Source organism: Amia ocellicauda, chromosome 8, assembly GCF_036373705.1.
Source record: "Amia ocellicauda isolate fAmiCal2 chromosome 8, fAmiCal2.hap1, whole genome shotgun sequence".
Classification (NCBI taxonomy): domain Eukaryota; kingdom Metazoa; phylum Chordata; class Actinopteri; order Amiiformes; family Amiidae; genus Amia; species Amia ocellicauda.
The window spans coordinates 45240774-45256578 of record NC_089857.1 but is presented as its reverse complement, the minus strand read 5'-3'; the positions used below and the strand labels follow the sequence as shown (position 1 = coordinate 45256578).

At 44.6% G+C, this 15805-nt stretch overlaps 1 protein-coding gene across 1 annotated transcript in view; it reads right to left on the bottom strand.

Moving 5' to 3' along the window:
- Positions 1–2054: 2054 nt before the first annotated feature.
- Positions 2055–15805, bottom strand: part of map1b (microtubule-associated protein 1B) — a 39514-nt gene continuing 25763 nt past the window's right edge. The window contains exons 4-7 of the mRNA XM_066711649.1: positions 14361–14501; positions 7083–13332; positions 6415–6653; positions 2055–5270 (exon numbers count right to left, since the gene is read on the bottom strand). Coding sequence (XP_066567746.1) covers positions 5115–5270; positions 6415–6653; positions 7083–13332; positions 14361–14501 — 6786 coding nt within the window. The 3' untranslated portion in view covers positions 2055–5114. The remainder of the gene's footprint in view (positions 5271–6414; positions 6654–7082; positions 13333–14360; positions 14502–15805) is intronic.

The following is a 15805-nucleotide window of genomic DNA, read 5'->3' as shown; positions in this document are numbered from 1 at the left end:
GATCAGTTGTGTGTGCGACTGCTTTCGGCTCAAAGGGCGTTCGAGGGGAAACCGACATGAAACCAGTCCAAAGTGCATGTTATTCTGTAAATAATATAAGACGGTGTCCAATCGAGAGGAGCCCCATCGTGCTCGTTGGGTGTTCAATAATAACTAATAATAACGCCTCTCTGTGTGAAGAAGTGTCTCCTGTTTTCTGTCTTGAATGCCTTGAAGCCCAATTTCCATTTGTGTCCCGGGTGCGTGTGTCCCTGCTGATCTGGAAAAGCTCCTCTGGTTTGATGTGGTTGATGCCTTTCATGATTTTGAAGACTTGGATCAAGTCCCCCACTTCAGAACTGGAATAAGTCTGGTTGCTCTCCTCTGAACTGCCTCTAGAGCAGCGATATCTTTCTTGAAGTGTGGAGCCCAGAACTGTCCACAGTATCCAGATGAGCTCTAACAGTGCATTGGACAGTCTGAACATCACTGCCCTTGTTCTCAATTCTACACTTTTGACAAGGTGAGGAGTCCATCCAAGAAACGGGTTGGTTTTCTCGCAGTAAGTGCTGTGGACTGTTTTGTACGGATAAATCAGTTTATTGTAATCGAGACGGTGGAGTGATTGGTTTTTTGAATTGAACTCAAGGGCGGATGGATTAATGGAAGGTGTTTTTAATTTCCTGGCTCTTGGCATTGTTGAGCATGGCCCGTACTGTTTGGTCTAATTGAAAAGCTGAATGAGAGAAAGCGATCGCTGTTATTTTTGTACCACATTAGTTCTACAGAATGATTGAATGGAAGGAAGATCATTAATTAAAACCGCTCGTATTTCAGCACGACCTCCCTGTGAGTGCGTTATTGCAGAAGCCAGGTTCATCTGGGCTTTTCCTTTTCTGTGTGAATGAGTGGAATCGACACACTTCTCTGCAGGGCGGGTGTCCCTGACACACAGGCGCTGTGGGAGAAGCCATTGCATTGTGTTCGCACTTGTAAGGCTGGTGTTGTGTACTTTGGGTCCCTGCTGTTTTGAAAGTACATTTGCAGCGTCTAATTTGAGGACAGATGCTGGAGATGTGCAGCGGGCAGAAGTCCCTAACCTGTGGCCTCCCCTCACTTCACAAGGACATATTTGTCATATTCTCATGAGAATGCTTTGATTGAAGTTGCATTCTTCATTAATTAGTGAGTGTCTTCTAATTCCTGCCTCCATAATATTTGTCCTCAGAAGCCATCTCTCTGAAAGCATTTCTTTCCACAAAGCATCGTGACGTGTTGCTGTGCCAACTGCCCACAGGGCGTCATTAAGAGACAAGCAATGTGGGTCCATATCGACACTGCAGGTGCTGACAGCGAGTCACTTTTGGATCAGGTCACTTCTGCTGAAGAGTGGATACAGACGGTCCAGCTGCATGTGTGTACGTGTTTAAGACAACGTCCTATAGCAAATACAATAACTGCTCAGTAACACTGAAGTGAAATGGGCCCATTGATTGTTCTGTATCTGCAATTTTGAGGTTGCAGTCGGTTTCAGTTTTACAGCAGACACTATGCAGAGTGAAATTAAAAATTAAAGCAAAATGATGTTGCATTTTCATCTGACGTCCTGCACAGAAACCCATTGTAGACTCATGAACTGGGCTTTAAGTGGGAAAGAATGAACAGATTTATTTTTGTTCCCATTGGAATAACACAAAGACAGAGAAAGCACAGGCGCTCTGGTGCGTCGGGCTCGTCCCTGCTATCGGCCCGTGTGGGTCAGTACTGGGAGGGATGCCGGTGTCGCAGCTTGGATCCCAAACTGTCACTCTGTGTCAAAAGTGTTGCATTCAGCCACCAGCCGTGCTCGATGGCACACGGCCTCCTCTCACCTGTCTGTCCTGTGTGAGGGTGTGTTACTTACCTGTGGAAAATGGAAATGCAGCACTTTGGAAAAGGCGGAGGATCATCTGGGTCTCTTCTCAGAATCTGAAACTTTAATTGTGAAGCCAGTCTTGTTTCTCATGAACCAGCGAGTGAAAGTGTCAGTTCAATAACAGAAAACGCAATCAGTCAAGAAGAGGCAAAACACAAGGTCGTTTCCACAATCACCTTTATTGTGGGTTTTATTTTAATTCTGTTTCTTGTAGTTCCCTTTACATCAAATGCCCGTGTGGGAGAAGGAGGATATTGCACACAAATATCAGAAAAGCACTACGTTATACTTCCACTTGAAACTAACCTCTACATTCGATATGACAGGAAAGGATAGAATGATGCAAGATTACAAGACAAGGACCACACACGGCTGCGGACGGACACACAAACGATCACCCGGGGGGGGGCGGCGGCGCCAGGTGGCTCTCGGAGGGGGGTGTACCTTGCTGTGGAAATCGGTAATGATGTTCATGCGCGGGGCTGCAGTTCTGGTGCTGCGGTGCTGCGGTGGAGCCGCCGACTCGCAGCTCGGTCGGCGGGATGAGGCTCGTTTCCCAAGGCGAGGCTCTGGCCGTTGTGTTTTAATCTGGTGTCTGGAAGTGTGAAGTCAGAAGCGCAATGCACCGCGTCCGTAGACATGTCTATTGCAGGCTGTCAGCGGTGGACTCGATTCAGATAGTCGAGTTTTAATCATGGCAAAAGATGCGTCAGTTTGAATATATAGAACGGTTAAAGTGTGAAGTTGTATCCCCAACACATCTCCAGTCTCGTGTCTCCGGGGATTCATCTACACGGTTGTGAAGATCCCCTTTATGACAGAAGGGAGCTGGGATACTGCTGTTGTCTTTAGAAAGTCCCTTCAGCTGTACAGCTCAGGGGGTCTATTGTCAGAGTACAGGTGTACAAGTTGTGCATTATTGTGTATCTGAACAGGAGGCGATGGCTGTCGAGTGGAGGAGTCTCGCAGTAAAGGCCGCTGTCTGTCCTGTGAGCTAGTGTGTCTAGCGTGACGTTTTATTGGATTCGTAACTAAATGGACGTGCAGTTTTTATTTTATTTCTGTCATTTCTAAACATCTTCTTCCTCTCCAAAAATCAATCAAACAAACAAACAAATCTTAAATACATTGAAAGTATATTACACATGCACATGACACTTCCCATTCGCCCGCCACAAAGGTATTTATAATTATAGTACAGTTTAAAAAAAACAACAAACATTTCCCTTAAAGTAGGAAAGCATCTCTTTTCACAAACTGAACACAGCCACCCACTTCCAGCGGGCTGCACTGAGCCCGATCCACTTCATTACAGGACCAGCTTGATCTGAGAAGCAGGGAAGGATCCTCACTTAATTGAAATAACAGATTGAAACGTGTTGAATTAAAAACATTGGCATCACACACACACACACACACACACACACATTTGTGTGTGTGTAAGTGTATACATATACATACAAATGAAAAAAACTCGCTGACCCCCTTCCTGTCATGACTCTTTTAAAACCCCCTTCATGGTCATGCAGTCGTAGTCTGGTGTCGTTCTGTTTCACAGCTAAGATACCGTAGCGTTATAAACAGCTTGTATAACAAGCTATTGCATAAAAATCACAGCTAAGGAGTTCATTTACAGTTCTTTCCTCTTTGGAACGTCTGCTGAAGGCAATGGGGGGGACAAAGGAGTTTTAAATAATATGGGTGGCTTTTTTATTATTTTTAAATCGAACTGGTCTGACGGAACAAACAAACAGAACTTCACTGGTCCCAGACTACAAGGCTCATGTCAACTTAAGTGCAAAACAAAGTGCTCACAGTAAACAATCATAAACGTATCGCAAAAATAAATGAGGTTCTGGCTAAGGAAGCTGCTAACGTCAGTAATGCACTCGCGGAAAAGCAATACTGCAAACCATCCACGAGAGCCAGGCGCTACGAACACCAGGCTCGGCTGACTTGACTCCTAACACTGCGGCCCGAGAGAGGGGGGCTCCGGTACGGCTGCTCGTCTGTCCAGAACTGCGGGACATTGGGAATGGCCATCCACTTCCATACCTTACATTAAAAACACATCTGAGAGAGGAAATAGACTTCCCTTCGTTTCATGGGAACGCCTCCAAATAAAGTAGCAAGACACTTTCTATTCTGGTCCGTTTAGTATTAAATCATTTCAAAAAAGCCAGAGTAAAATCACATTTATAATCCTTAAAAAAGAAAGACATTGTAATATGGACTGAACTCCCACACCATGAATACAGTTGTTTTTTATGTTCTGTTTTTCTTCCCCATTACATCCGCCTTTCAGTGCCCTTTAATTTAGAAAGGAATAAAAACATTACCTTAGGCTTTCACACAAGATTGATTTATTTAGAAATGTCCTCGAATCTCTTCCCCTACAAATGTTAGCGAATACGTTCAAATCAATGGGACAGTCACTCCTTTAAAAATCGCTTCCTATCAGGATCCACTGACTCTTCCTACACGTAAAAACACACACACTCACACGGCGGCACTGTTTCTACACTACGCTGCTGCTAAGATGATGGGACACTGGCTTTCTTTTGAATCGTAATTATTTTGATCTCAACACCTGCTGTTTCTCATTAGAAATAAGTGCATCAGGTATCTCTTACATTCAAGTCACTTTCTAAGGCATTTTTTTATTACGGTTTGTTTTGATGTACTCCCTTATCCTTTGGTCTATGCTTCAGGGTAAAAGCCAATGTTCTTTTCCTTGTATGGTTATTTATATTATTAGTTTATGATCATGCAGGTTTCTTAAGAATAAATTACATTGCGGAACGGTGAGGGCTAATTGTGGAGTAGCGTTTCCACTGGGAGCATGCCTTGGGTAATTATCTTTGCATATTAATTGAAACATGTTCCTGCTCAGCAAACAGGATTCAAACTACTGCAGTTGCACATGAAATCCTTCTCTGTCCGGCTGTGTGTAACGAAAAACATAAAACAATAACAAAGAACCCCTCTAGTGCTGTCAATTCTCCTCAGTTTAGTAGTTTGAAACCTGTTTTGTGAGGAATATGTGCCTTAGTAATCAACAAAGACTGCATTAGTTAGTGACTTGCATCACCAATAGAATGGTAGATATTTTTCTCTCTTTTTTTTGGCAGAATTTCGATGTGTTCTTATTTCCATTGCTTTATTTGTTTCACATTGAAGACGTCACGCAGTAGAGCAGGCTCAGCGCCGGGCGGCGGGATCACAGTTCGATCTTACATGCAGGGAAGGACTCATCCTGCATGACCACCGTGCTGCTGCTCGCCAGCACCATGATGTTCAGGGCCTGCTGCTTCTCGTGAGTCTGCTGGTACCACTCCCTCATCACCTCCGAGTCGTGGGTTGGGATCAGCGTGACCTGCAGTGAAGGAGACACACACAGGGCTGAGGCGTGGCACTGTGGAGCACAATGAGAGGTATAGGACAGTGACAGACAACAGAACTACCACACAGTTTGCATGTTGCCATGTTGGTCACGGCTCTTGCCAACCGCGGCCAGGAATCCTAACCTACTTAACCGCCAGAGCTGGCAACGCTGTTCTTGTTGGGCCACAAATTAATTTTGCCGTTAAACATGATCGCCTGGCTCGTTGCTCACTGGCACTATGCATGTTCATACACACCCACACAAACTCCAAAGGATGGAAGGAAATTTGTATACTTTGCAATAATTCGGTGCTCTAGAGGCAGTTCAGAGGAGAACAACCAGACTTATTCCAGGTCTGAAGGGAATGTCCTACTGAGAGACTGAGGACCTGAACCTTTTCACCCTGGAACAGAGGAGACTACGTGAGGACTTGATCCAAGTCTTCAAAATCATGAAAGGCATCGACCACATCAAACCAGAGGAGCTTTTCCAGATCAGCAGGGACACACGCACCCGGGGACACAAATGGAAATTGGGCTTCAAGGCATTCAAGACAGAAAACAGGAGACACTTCTTCACACAGAGAGGCGTCACAATCTGAACAAACTCCCCAGCGATGTGGCTGAAGAGACAATTTTGACAATATTCAAAAACAGACTGGATAGGATCCTTGATCACTTAGTTATTAATGGACACCAAACGAGCACGATGGGGCGAATGGGCTCCTCTCGATTGGACACTGTCTTATGTTCTTAATGTCACCTGACACAACCTATGTTTGTATACAAACTCACAGGCATTCATTTAGACATCATACCAGACCAACAGGGTACAGTTGTGTGTGCTCATGTTAATGGAAATTACAACCGTCTGTAATACCTGACCTATTTAATATGTATTGAATATTTTTGTGTATATATATTATATTGTATGTGTAGTTATGCAGGAAACGGATCTTTTGTCTTCAGAAATGACAAGCATTGCCCGTAATGAATTTCCCAGGCCTATGATTCTGATTTGCATTTTCAAACCTCTGACACCTTTCTGTTCCGCGGCTAGATGGCAATGATGCTGAATAGCAGGCGCTGGCTGTAGAGCCAACAGTGAGATGTGCGGATGCAGTGCATCTCTGTACCTGCATGTTGTTACCCCACTGCGCTTTCCCCTCCAACAGAGAGTCCAGCACTGCCTTGCTCGGTTCTTGAGCCGCCAAGTCGTTGCCGCTCACAACATAGTAGGAGGACCTCACTCGCTTGAAGAACTCTGCATCCACGTTCTTGGCACTACAGTGGTTGGGGATGTAGACCAGGTCGAGGTACACTGGAGGACAGTTGGGTACAGGGTTCCCTCCCGATGCCTTGCCACTTCCAGGGCCTTCAACACACAAGGGGTGAGAATGGGTTAGAAATGTGAATTATAGCGGCTCTTACACCACTGCCAGGATATTGTCCTTTCAGTCCTGAATACAGTCTTTGTCTTGCAATACAGCAGGGTACTAATTATGAGGAATTAAACTCAGGTTTTGTTAGGATTTTCATACACAATCTGTAGAGTTTTAACCTTTCAGGGGTAAAAGATAATGCTGGACAAATGGGATATCTAGTTCTATTTCCATATCGGTCTGAAATATATTTAATTGCATTGCAAAGTGCGTTATAAAACCTATATCATTACAGTTAGTGTTAATGAGGCCAAAGGTAATAAGTATAATTTTTGCACACTTATTCAGTGGTCATAGTACTCCAACAGAAAGGGATACATATATATGAGAACTTCATGCAATAACACAGGACTAAGGCCTACCTGTAGTCGTACTTTTAGTCCCCTTAGAAGCAGAGGTATTGGTCGCATTCTTGGCATCTTTCTCCCCCCCACCCTTCACTTCATTGCTGACAGCTTCCTTGGCTGCCGGTGGGCTTTTCTTCTTTGGAGATGCAGTTTTTGAAGACTTGTCTAAAGCCTCCTTGGCAGCACTACTTTTTGTAATACTCGGGGATGGTTTGGGCTTGATATCACTTTTCCTAGCTGGTGAGGAAGACTTGGTCTTATTCCCTGGCTTCTTGTTCTTTGTCTTTTCTTTACCTTCTTTCTTTATGGGCTTTCCTAGGTTCTGGTCGACTGGGATTGCCTCTGGATCCACCATACAGACATCAGGGTGAGGAGGAGAAGGAGCCGAGTCTCGGAAGGCTACTGGTGGAGGGTCTACGTGCCTGTAGGTTAGGGTCCGGTCTGTTGGGAGAGTCTCGGATTCATCTTCTGAGTCAATGTTGGCATCAGCAGTAATGGACGGACATTCTTCTGTTCCGGGGGGGACATCGGAGTCTGTCTGGGAAGGTGCCGACTCACTAATTGATGTTGGTGGAGTTTCCTCACATTGTCTCGCATGGTGCTTCCCACCAGACGGGGGTTGACCTCCCCCAGACTGCGTTAAAGGTTTATCATCTTCTTGTGAGTTATCCTCATTGGCAAAGAACTCCAGTGGGCTGGGATTAATGAAAGAAGGGGACAGTTCTGTTTTAGGGTGTCTGTATTCGCAAGACGTAACCAAGCATAAATCAACATCTGTTCGGGGCTGTGGTGACGGGGTCTTTTTGGAGCTTCCTTCACCACTGGATCCACCCATACATTTTAGTTCCTCTGCTACTTTCACGTCAGTTGTTTCAAATTCTACAGGTGATTTAAGGTGCTGCGGTTCCTCCCTGTAAAGGGCGCTGGACCCCTGCACTTGTGAAGTAGCTGAGGATAATGACAGTGAAGCCGTGCTCAACTGATCCTGAAATCCAGAGGAATAGGAGGAAAGTATTGAATATGAAGGTGATGGTACTTTGGGACTAACTGGGGATTTTACCTCTTCAGAAGAAGTCTCTTCTGGCATCAAGTGTATACTTTCTGGTGCTGGTGAACTTCCTACAATGTATGAAGAACCAGGTGAAAGTGGGGAAGATCCTGGAGATGCAGCTCTAGGCGAGAAAGGGGATTTGGATTGAACTGGGGCAGGTTCCTCAGCTTTGTTAAATCCCAGCATGGTCCCCAGGGCAAATGATGAGGCTGAGGAAAGTGGTGTCACTGAAGGGGATGCGGCCTGTGGGGGTGTAGGTGATTTCTCCTTATTTTGTTTTTCGTCATCAGCTTTACTGGTGAACAGATCTTGGGATAATGAGCTTCCACTGAATAATGAATCAGGGGGGAGTGGCGAGCAAGCAGAAGAGCTAGCTTTTGGACTGGTAGGGGACTTGTCCTGCTTTTGTTCAGATTCCCCAATTTTCAGTGACATATTGTCAGGCACCAGAGAACTTCCTAATACCAGTGATGAGTCAGATGAAAGTGGAGAATGGGTGAGAGGTGACAGTTTGGGGGTTAAAGGAGACTTATCCTGCTCTCGTGAGGGTACCTCAGGGGGTTCCTCTGGAGACGCTGAGGTATCAAAGACGAGCGACGAAATGTCACTGGGCTCAGCAGCCCTAGCAATAGGCTCCTCTTTCAAGGGAGAAATGGTTTGTGAAGGAGTGTGAGCAGAGGGGGTGGACTGAGAAACTTCTGTTGGAGAAGGTGAGGCAACATGTGCAGAATCAGTGTCCTTGAAAATAATGGGTTTGTCTAACGCAGGCATGCAGTGCTCTGCAAATCTAGGATCAGGCATGTCAGAGGGACTGTAGTCGACTTCTGTTGGTCCATTTTCAGTGATGTGTAGGTTTGAACTGACTGCAGGATGCTCTGGGGACTGCTTGCTGAAGTCCAGGGCTAAGGAGTGATCAGGAGACTCCTGGTCAAGTTCTACTGACATAGTGGACTGCTCAGGAGATTTCACATCCTGCACAGGTGTTCTTGACTTTGCAGTTTTAGGTGAAATGTCTGGGGAAATTGACATTGGCCTAGGGCACTCCTCTCTTGAGGGAGACATCTCAGTTTCCTGGAAGGCTGTGGGAGTCTGGACCACTGACACAGATAGAGAATCATCCACCTCTGTTGAGTGTGGAGAGCCCACTTCGGCATGTAGGGAAGGAGAGACGTCGTCTGCTGTTGGTTCTGGGAATGAGCTTGTGGCGAGAGAGGCAGTTGAGGCCGATGCTACTCCCTCTATATGGGAAAATGTATCCTCGGCTACAACCTCATCTACTGGGGTAGCTGACTTGTCCGATGTGGTTCCTTCCGATATGGACATTTTACTCTCCTCCTTAAATGATCCAAATTGCATGGCGTCTACTAAAACAGGTGACAGGTCAGTTGTGGCTTTCACTGAACCTTCTGCCTTGTCTTCAGAAGGGCTTGCCAGGCTGAAGGTGTCTTTACTCTCTTGCAATTCCAGATGTGATGACTCCAGCTTAACTTCCAAAGCATTAACTGGAGAAGAGAGTGAAGGTGAAGGGCTTCCTCCTGAAGGACTCTGAATGGTTGGTGACTTACTGACATCTTGGTTTACTTTCAAAGTGTGCTCGCCAAGGTCAAAGAGTAACTTTCCTTCAGCACTTGGAGACCTTTCTGTTGGAGAGCCAGATCCCAGAGGTGGTGGACTACGAAGAGGAGACAGTACCTTCTCAAAAGGGGATGCAGAATCAGGGACAGGCTCATCCATCGGACTGATTCTGTTAGAAGTAAGCTCATTTAGTTCACTGGTTACCTCCACTATAACAGGACCTTGGGTTTTTGCAGGTGTTTCCGATGGTAAAGAGCTAGTCTTTTCTTCCACAGGCGACTGGTAATAGGGGGTGTGACCTGCACTTCCAGGCGCTGACTGTGAGGAAGAAGCCCCTTCTAAGGTTTTGTCATCTGGACTAGTAGATTGCTCAACCACCTCGGGGGTGACTTCAGAAAGAGTTGTGCCTAACTCAATTGGCGCTGCAATTGCTGTTGGAGTCAAGTCAAAATTAACACTGCGTTCACTAGTAGGAGTCTTCGTGAGAGGAGAGAGCTGACTAGGGCTAAGTTTTGTATCAAGAGACAATGTGTCTGGAGTTTCTAAGTTAAACCTGTATCCATCTTCCTCTTCTTTAGGTGTGATAGCTTCTCTTGGGAAATCCTGGCAAACTTTGTCTTCTTCCATTGATGATGGTGGTGATATTGTGGAAGCAGAGGCATGATAGTCTTTGCCTTCAGTGGCGTCGCTCTTTGAATGATCAGATGTCAAGCCACTGTAGCTATCAGGCAAAGGAGAGAGTTTAGTTCTGTCATATTCACAGGGTTGTGCTGCCAGTCCAAACGTCACAAAGTTCTGCGAAGGAGATTCTGTTTCGTCATTCGTGGTCTCATCACTCATGATGTCCCTAGGGGTGGACATTTCATCCATTGGTGTTGGTTCGCTGGAGATCTCAATAGTAGACTGTGTGAAGCCTGAGGTGGCTGTAAATTCCTCTGGGGGTTCTTCACGGTTCTCCTCATCAGAGACTGTAGCTTCACTCTCAGAACCGCCTGGAAGGGTTTCATCTTGAATAGACGTATGCTCAACTGTTGGAGACTGGGGAGCAGACATCTTGGGAGGGGTTGTAACAGGCAAGTGTTGCCTCTCCTCAAGTTCATCGACCTCGGTGTCTCTGACTTCATCTGCTTCAATGGGCTCCTTTTCATCTTTCACAACTGTGATCTGCTCATCCTCCACTTCATCATCTGATTCCTGTGCCTCCTCCTTTCCAATTGTTTCTTCTAGATCTTCTCCTTCATCTTCTGTGGACTCCAAACCCTTGGTGGTACTTAGTGCATCTTCAACTTTGGTTTGTTTATCTCCTTCGGCTAGCTCTTCTCCTTCATGATGCTTAACTGTCTCTTCTTGTTCTTCAACCTCCTCAGTCTCCCCCTTCTCTTCATAGTCCCCAGCTTCTGATGATTCTTCAAATCCAGTGCCCTCATCTTCAAACTTCTCATTGGCATCAACAGTCATTTTATCTCTTGGCTCAAGTTCATCTGGGGTTTCTCCACATTCTCCTTCTGCCTCAGTAGTCGTGATTCCTTCATCCAGAGACTCTGCCGTCTCCTCCATTTCAGGCGACTCTTTGCAGAGCAATATTTCTTCATGTTGTATCATCACAACTGACTCCTCTTCTTTCTGTTCTGTTGGAGCTACACTCTCAACATCTTCTGTAATTTCTTCAGCCTTAAGCTCCTCAAAGTCTTTTGTGAGATCTTCAGGAGAAGACATTAAGGATCTCTCTGCTTCCAAAGCTACTGCAATCCCTGCTGCTACACCAGCTGCTCCGGCAGCTACGGCCAAGCTGGTTGCACTGGGTTTAGCATCTTTCTTGATGCCTTTTACTTTCCCCTTTTCTTTTGGTTTTCCAGGGCTCCCAATGTCCTTCTTTGAGGAATCTTCTTTCTTCTGTACTTTGGGTTTTGGCACAGGCCTTTTGGCATCTCCCTGAGTGGCCGTAGCTTTTTTTATGTCCTTAGAAGGTTTCTTCATGTCTTTCTTAAGATCCTTATCTTCCTTTTTCTGCTCTTTCTTTTCTTCCTTCTTAACCTCCTTCATTGGCGAATCCTTTCTCACATCCCTTTTCACATCTTTCCTGGTTTCCTTTTTCAACTCTTTCTTCACCTCTTCTTTTTTCACCTTCTCTTCCTTTTTAACCTTTTCTTCTTTCTTAGCAGCTGGTGTCTCATCTTTCTTAACAGCTTCCTTCTTTGCTTCTTTTTCTTCCTTTTTCTTCTCATCAGATTTCTTTACCTCCTTTTTAACTACCTTTTCTTTTATCGATTTTGGTTTAATATCAGTTTTCTGCTTCTCTGATACTTCCGGTTTGAGTGTTTGCTCTGGTTTTGCTTTGACTTCTTTTGGTGTGGCTTGTGACTTCGGTTTTTCCTTTTTCAAAAGAGGTTTTTCCTTCTTCTCAATTTTTGGAGTCTTTTCTGGGGCCACCTCTGGCTCTGCTTTTGCAGTCTCAGCAGCTTCTTCCTTCGATTCTTTCCTCATTCCCTTGCTGGATGATGGCCTTGAGATTGACTTTAGACTCTCCTTGCTGTCAGTCTTATGCTTCAACTTAGCTTGCTTCAGCCCAGGTGCAAAGTTTGCAGATAACTCTTTCTGGGTAACCACTGGCTGTTTAAGGAAGTCCAGATGTTTAAGCTTTTCCAGACCTTCCAGGATATTGTGTTGAGAAGCATTGCCTGGAAACAGAACACGCACTATCTTCTCAGATGGGTTAGCTGGATGCCACACTATCAATGAGGAAATGGAGGTTAAATAGGATACCGGGACCTCAGATTCTTTACCATTTGGAAGCAACACAGTAGCTTTGTCTTTCTCGCTGCCAGTCCATTGTGTCATGAAATACTGCAGTTCCTTACTGTTCTTCACCGGGTTCAGGACATACATCTCTAGCCTTCCGACTCCCATTTTCTGGAACAGTATTATGGGATCTATCGCATTGCCAATACTTCGGTTCAGAGGCTCTGGTCTCAATGACAGTTTGTTCAAGTATTGCAGTGTAAGAGAGGCCTCCTCAATGCTTCTTCTCACCCTATAATTAGGCTCTGGGTTTTTAAGGTTTTCTGGGACATTCAGAAATACAACTCCCAGGTCGGGAGAGATGAGGTTTTTCATCCAGTCACTGTTAGTAGTGGAGCCCTGGGATTGTTCTTCTTCCAGTTCTGATATTTTTCTCTGAAGCATGCTGTTGATCCCAGGCAGGTTGTCATCTCCAATGTGCGTCAGGAGGATGGAGTCCACTCTGTCCAAATGTCGGACTAGTTTCCAAAAACAGGACTTGCGATCCGAACCACCGTTGATGAGCATGTTGAACCCATTAACGGCAAACAAGGCGGAGTCTCCTCGGCCACCTGGGAATATGTAGCAGCAAGGCTTGGAGAGCTTGAGAAACCCTCCTGATGTTGGAGGCTCCAGCATGTCAAACGGAGATGAGATTTCCACCGACTCAGACAGGTACTCTGTGAACTCCGAAAGGCCTTCCATTTCAGGCAGGATTAAGGCTGAGTTCAGCTTCATGTTGATGAAGTCTTGAAGGTTATGTTTATCCAGGTTTGAGTTCTTCCAGTCCCCTTCCTCTGGGCAGAACAGCGTGAGACTGGCTTTGTTGGCGGGATGAATGGTGCTGAGCAGTTCACCAATCTATTAGGGGTGGGAGATACAATATTTTAGCAGATTATCTTCATCCTTTGCCTGTGAGGCCTGCTTTAATGAAGGACAGAGATCTGTATGGGACTGTTGTGTGTTTTCTCCTCAATAATCAGATGCTGAAAGATGCTGTTCTACCAGCCGAACATACCTAGGTGGTATGTGTATATACATCTGTGTGTTCTCAAACAATAATCTTAGACAGTTTGATTAGTCTTCCTTGATTAGTTTGATTAGAGTTTGATTCATTTTCTCCTACATGCCATCCATAGGAGTTTTTTTGTTTTTCTCTCCTCCGTGCCGAATTGGTTTATTTACTTAAATGTTCACTCACTTTATTCTAGATCATGTAAAATGTTTACAGGTCTATATTTTATTTTATTGTATTTATGTATTTTATTTTGCTGTACGTTTGTTGTGTTTACCAGTCTGTAAAGCACTCTGTGGCCACCCTGCAAAGGGCGCTATACAAATAAAAATGGATTGATTGATTGTTTGATTGATTCCTTAAATACAATGAAATGGCATAAGTGATTAAATAAAATAAACATGTAGTTGAATTTGATTATTTTTTTTATTTTAAACTTGCATTTTACATCTTCGTTAAAACTGATAATCGAATTATATGTTTGTAAATGTGTTTCAAAGGTACAAAAACAAAAAAATATTTGACATTCCTGTATTACTTGTTTCTGACATCGCAGATACCCTATGCAGTTTCAGCTACATACATTTCAATCTATGGTTCTTAAAGTTTAGAGCAGCAAAATCTAGAGCAACATTTATTTACTTACTCCTCTCTAATGCAAAGCTATTTTTATCAATGTTTTCTGTATGACATGTATTAAATGGAACAACATTTGTATCTCTATCAAGTAATAGATATCATGGTAGTCACAAAAAGCAAGCTTGAATAATGTTTGCTAAGTCTTTGCAAATAGTTCCCCAGAGAGATTTTATTTTTGCCATTAAAGCACCAATTAAGCAGACGAATGCAATGATCAAACGCAGTAGTGCCTCACCTCCTGATCGGTAAAGATGTCTATGAAGTTCAGAAAAGAGAAAGATCCTGACTGAAGAATGAGCTCTCCTGTGTTTTCAAAGCATTGCCCCGACAGAACCAGCAGCTTGTGTCTCGCGGTGTCAGTAATCATCAGACGAACCTAGACATAGAAAAATAACACGGATAAACAAGTGTATTTCATTCCTAATTGACTATTACAGCATTCAAACACCCGGTATTGTAGTTCAAAGTGCTTTGTTGCATCTGCATAAGAATGACTAGCATTAGGAAGCAACACAAACACAATAAGGGACCAAAACAAAGGGCCTGCAGATGTAATGGCTGGAAAACTCAGTTTGAATGACAGATCAGGAAGTGGGAATTTAGGTGGGAGGCAACAAGAAGTAAAACCAGTAATTAGATTCATCATCGTATTATGAGTGTATTTAGATATTTTACAGATGAGAACAGAATTCAAAGGGTAGAGTATCACTTCCAGATTAATTTAAACTTTTCAGTTATTGTGGTGTGGCATCTGGCACTGTTTCGGGGAAGCTTTTGGCAGGAATTGGCATCTGTATCCTTCATGAATTTCAGCTACACTGCCATATCAGCAAGGGGGGTTGAGATACAAGTCCTAAATCTTCTGCTTAAATAATCAAAGTGTGTGCTTTTGAATCGCATTGTGTCCTCAAAGTCTACTGAACACCAGCATGAGCTGAATATTGCCACGTCTATTTAGTACAGAGCAAGACTTTCTGAACATGCAGCCCTAGCGTGTGTCGATGAAATGAAAGCAGTCAGTCTTCCTGTCAGCGATGCTACACGCAGGCAAGGTCAGCAGTGTGTACGGCTGTCCAGCGCCCCACGAGGGGACCACCACCCACCCGAGACCCCCGTCAGCATTAGACACAGTCTCATAATATCACAGCACACACAACACACACATTGATGAGTACCTAGAGCATTTTATCACAAGACCAGGAATGATAACTTATACCTACAACTGCTTGCACTTCTTGAAAGTTTAATTTAATAATATAATTTTGCAAAATTATACCTTTAGTTAGAACTTTATTTCTCGGATGCAGTTTTATTGCACTTGAATAACAGCAGGTGTATTACAGCACCGTCCCAGCGAAGGTTTTCACCTCCAGTTCACCTCGTTACATAAGCCGCTCCCCAGCTTCGTCGACACATTCTGCACAGCCGCGCAGGGGGGGCGACAGCCGGCCGGCCCCCGATTATCCAGCGCCCAGAAGAGCCAATTCAGTGTCACAGAGCCCAGTCCTGTCAGTCTATGTTTAGCTGCAGTGCGCTGATAGACAAAGTCATCTGCCTGATGTGACTCACACAAATCTCATCAATTTCAATTGTATTAAATCCATTAGAGAATTAGCTGCCCCCCCATCCCGGGCTGCATGCCAGCGCCTGCGTCTCCCTGCGGTGCTGCGTTATTCACAC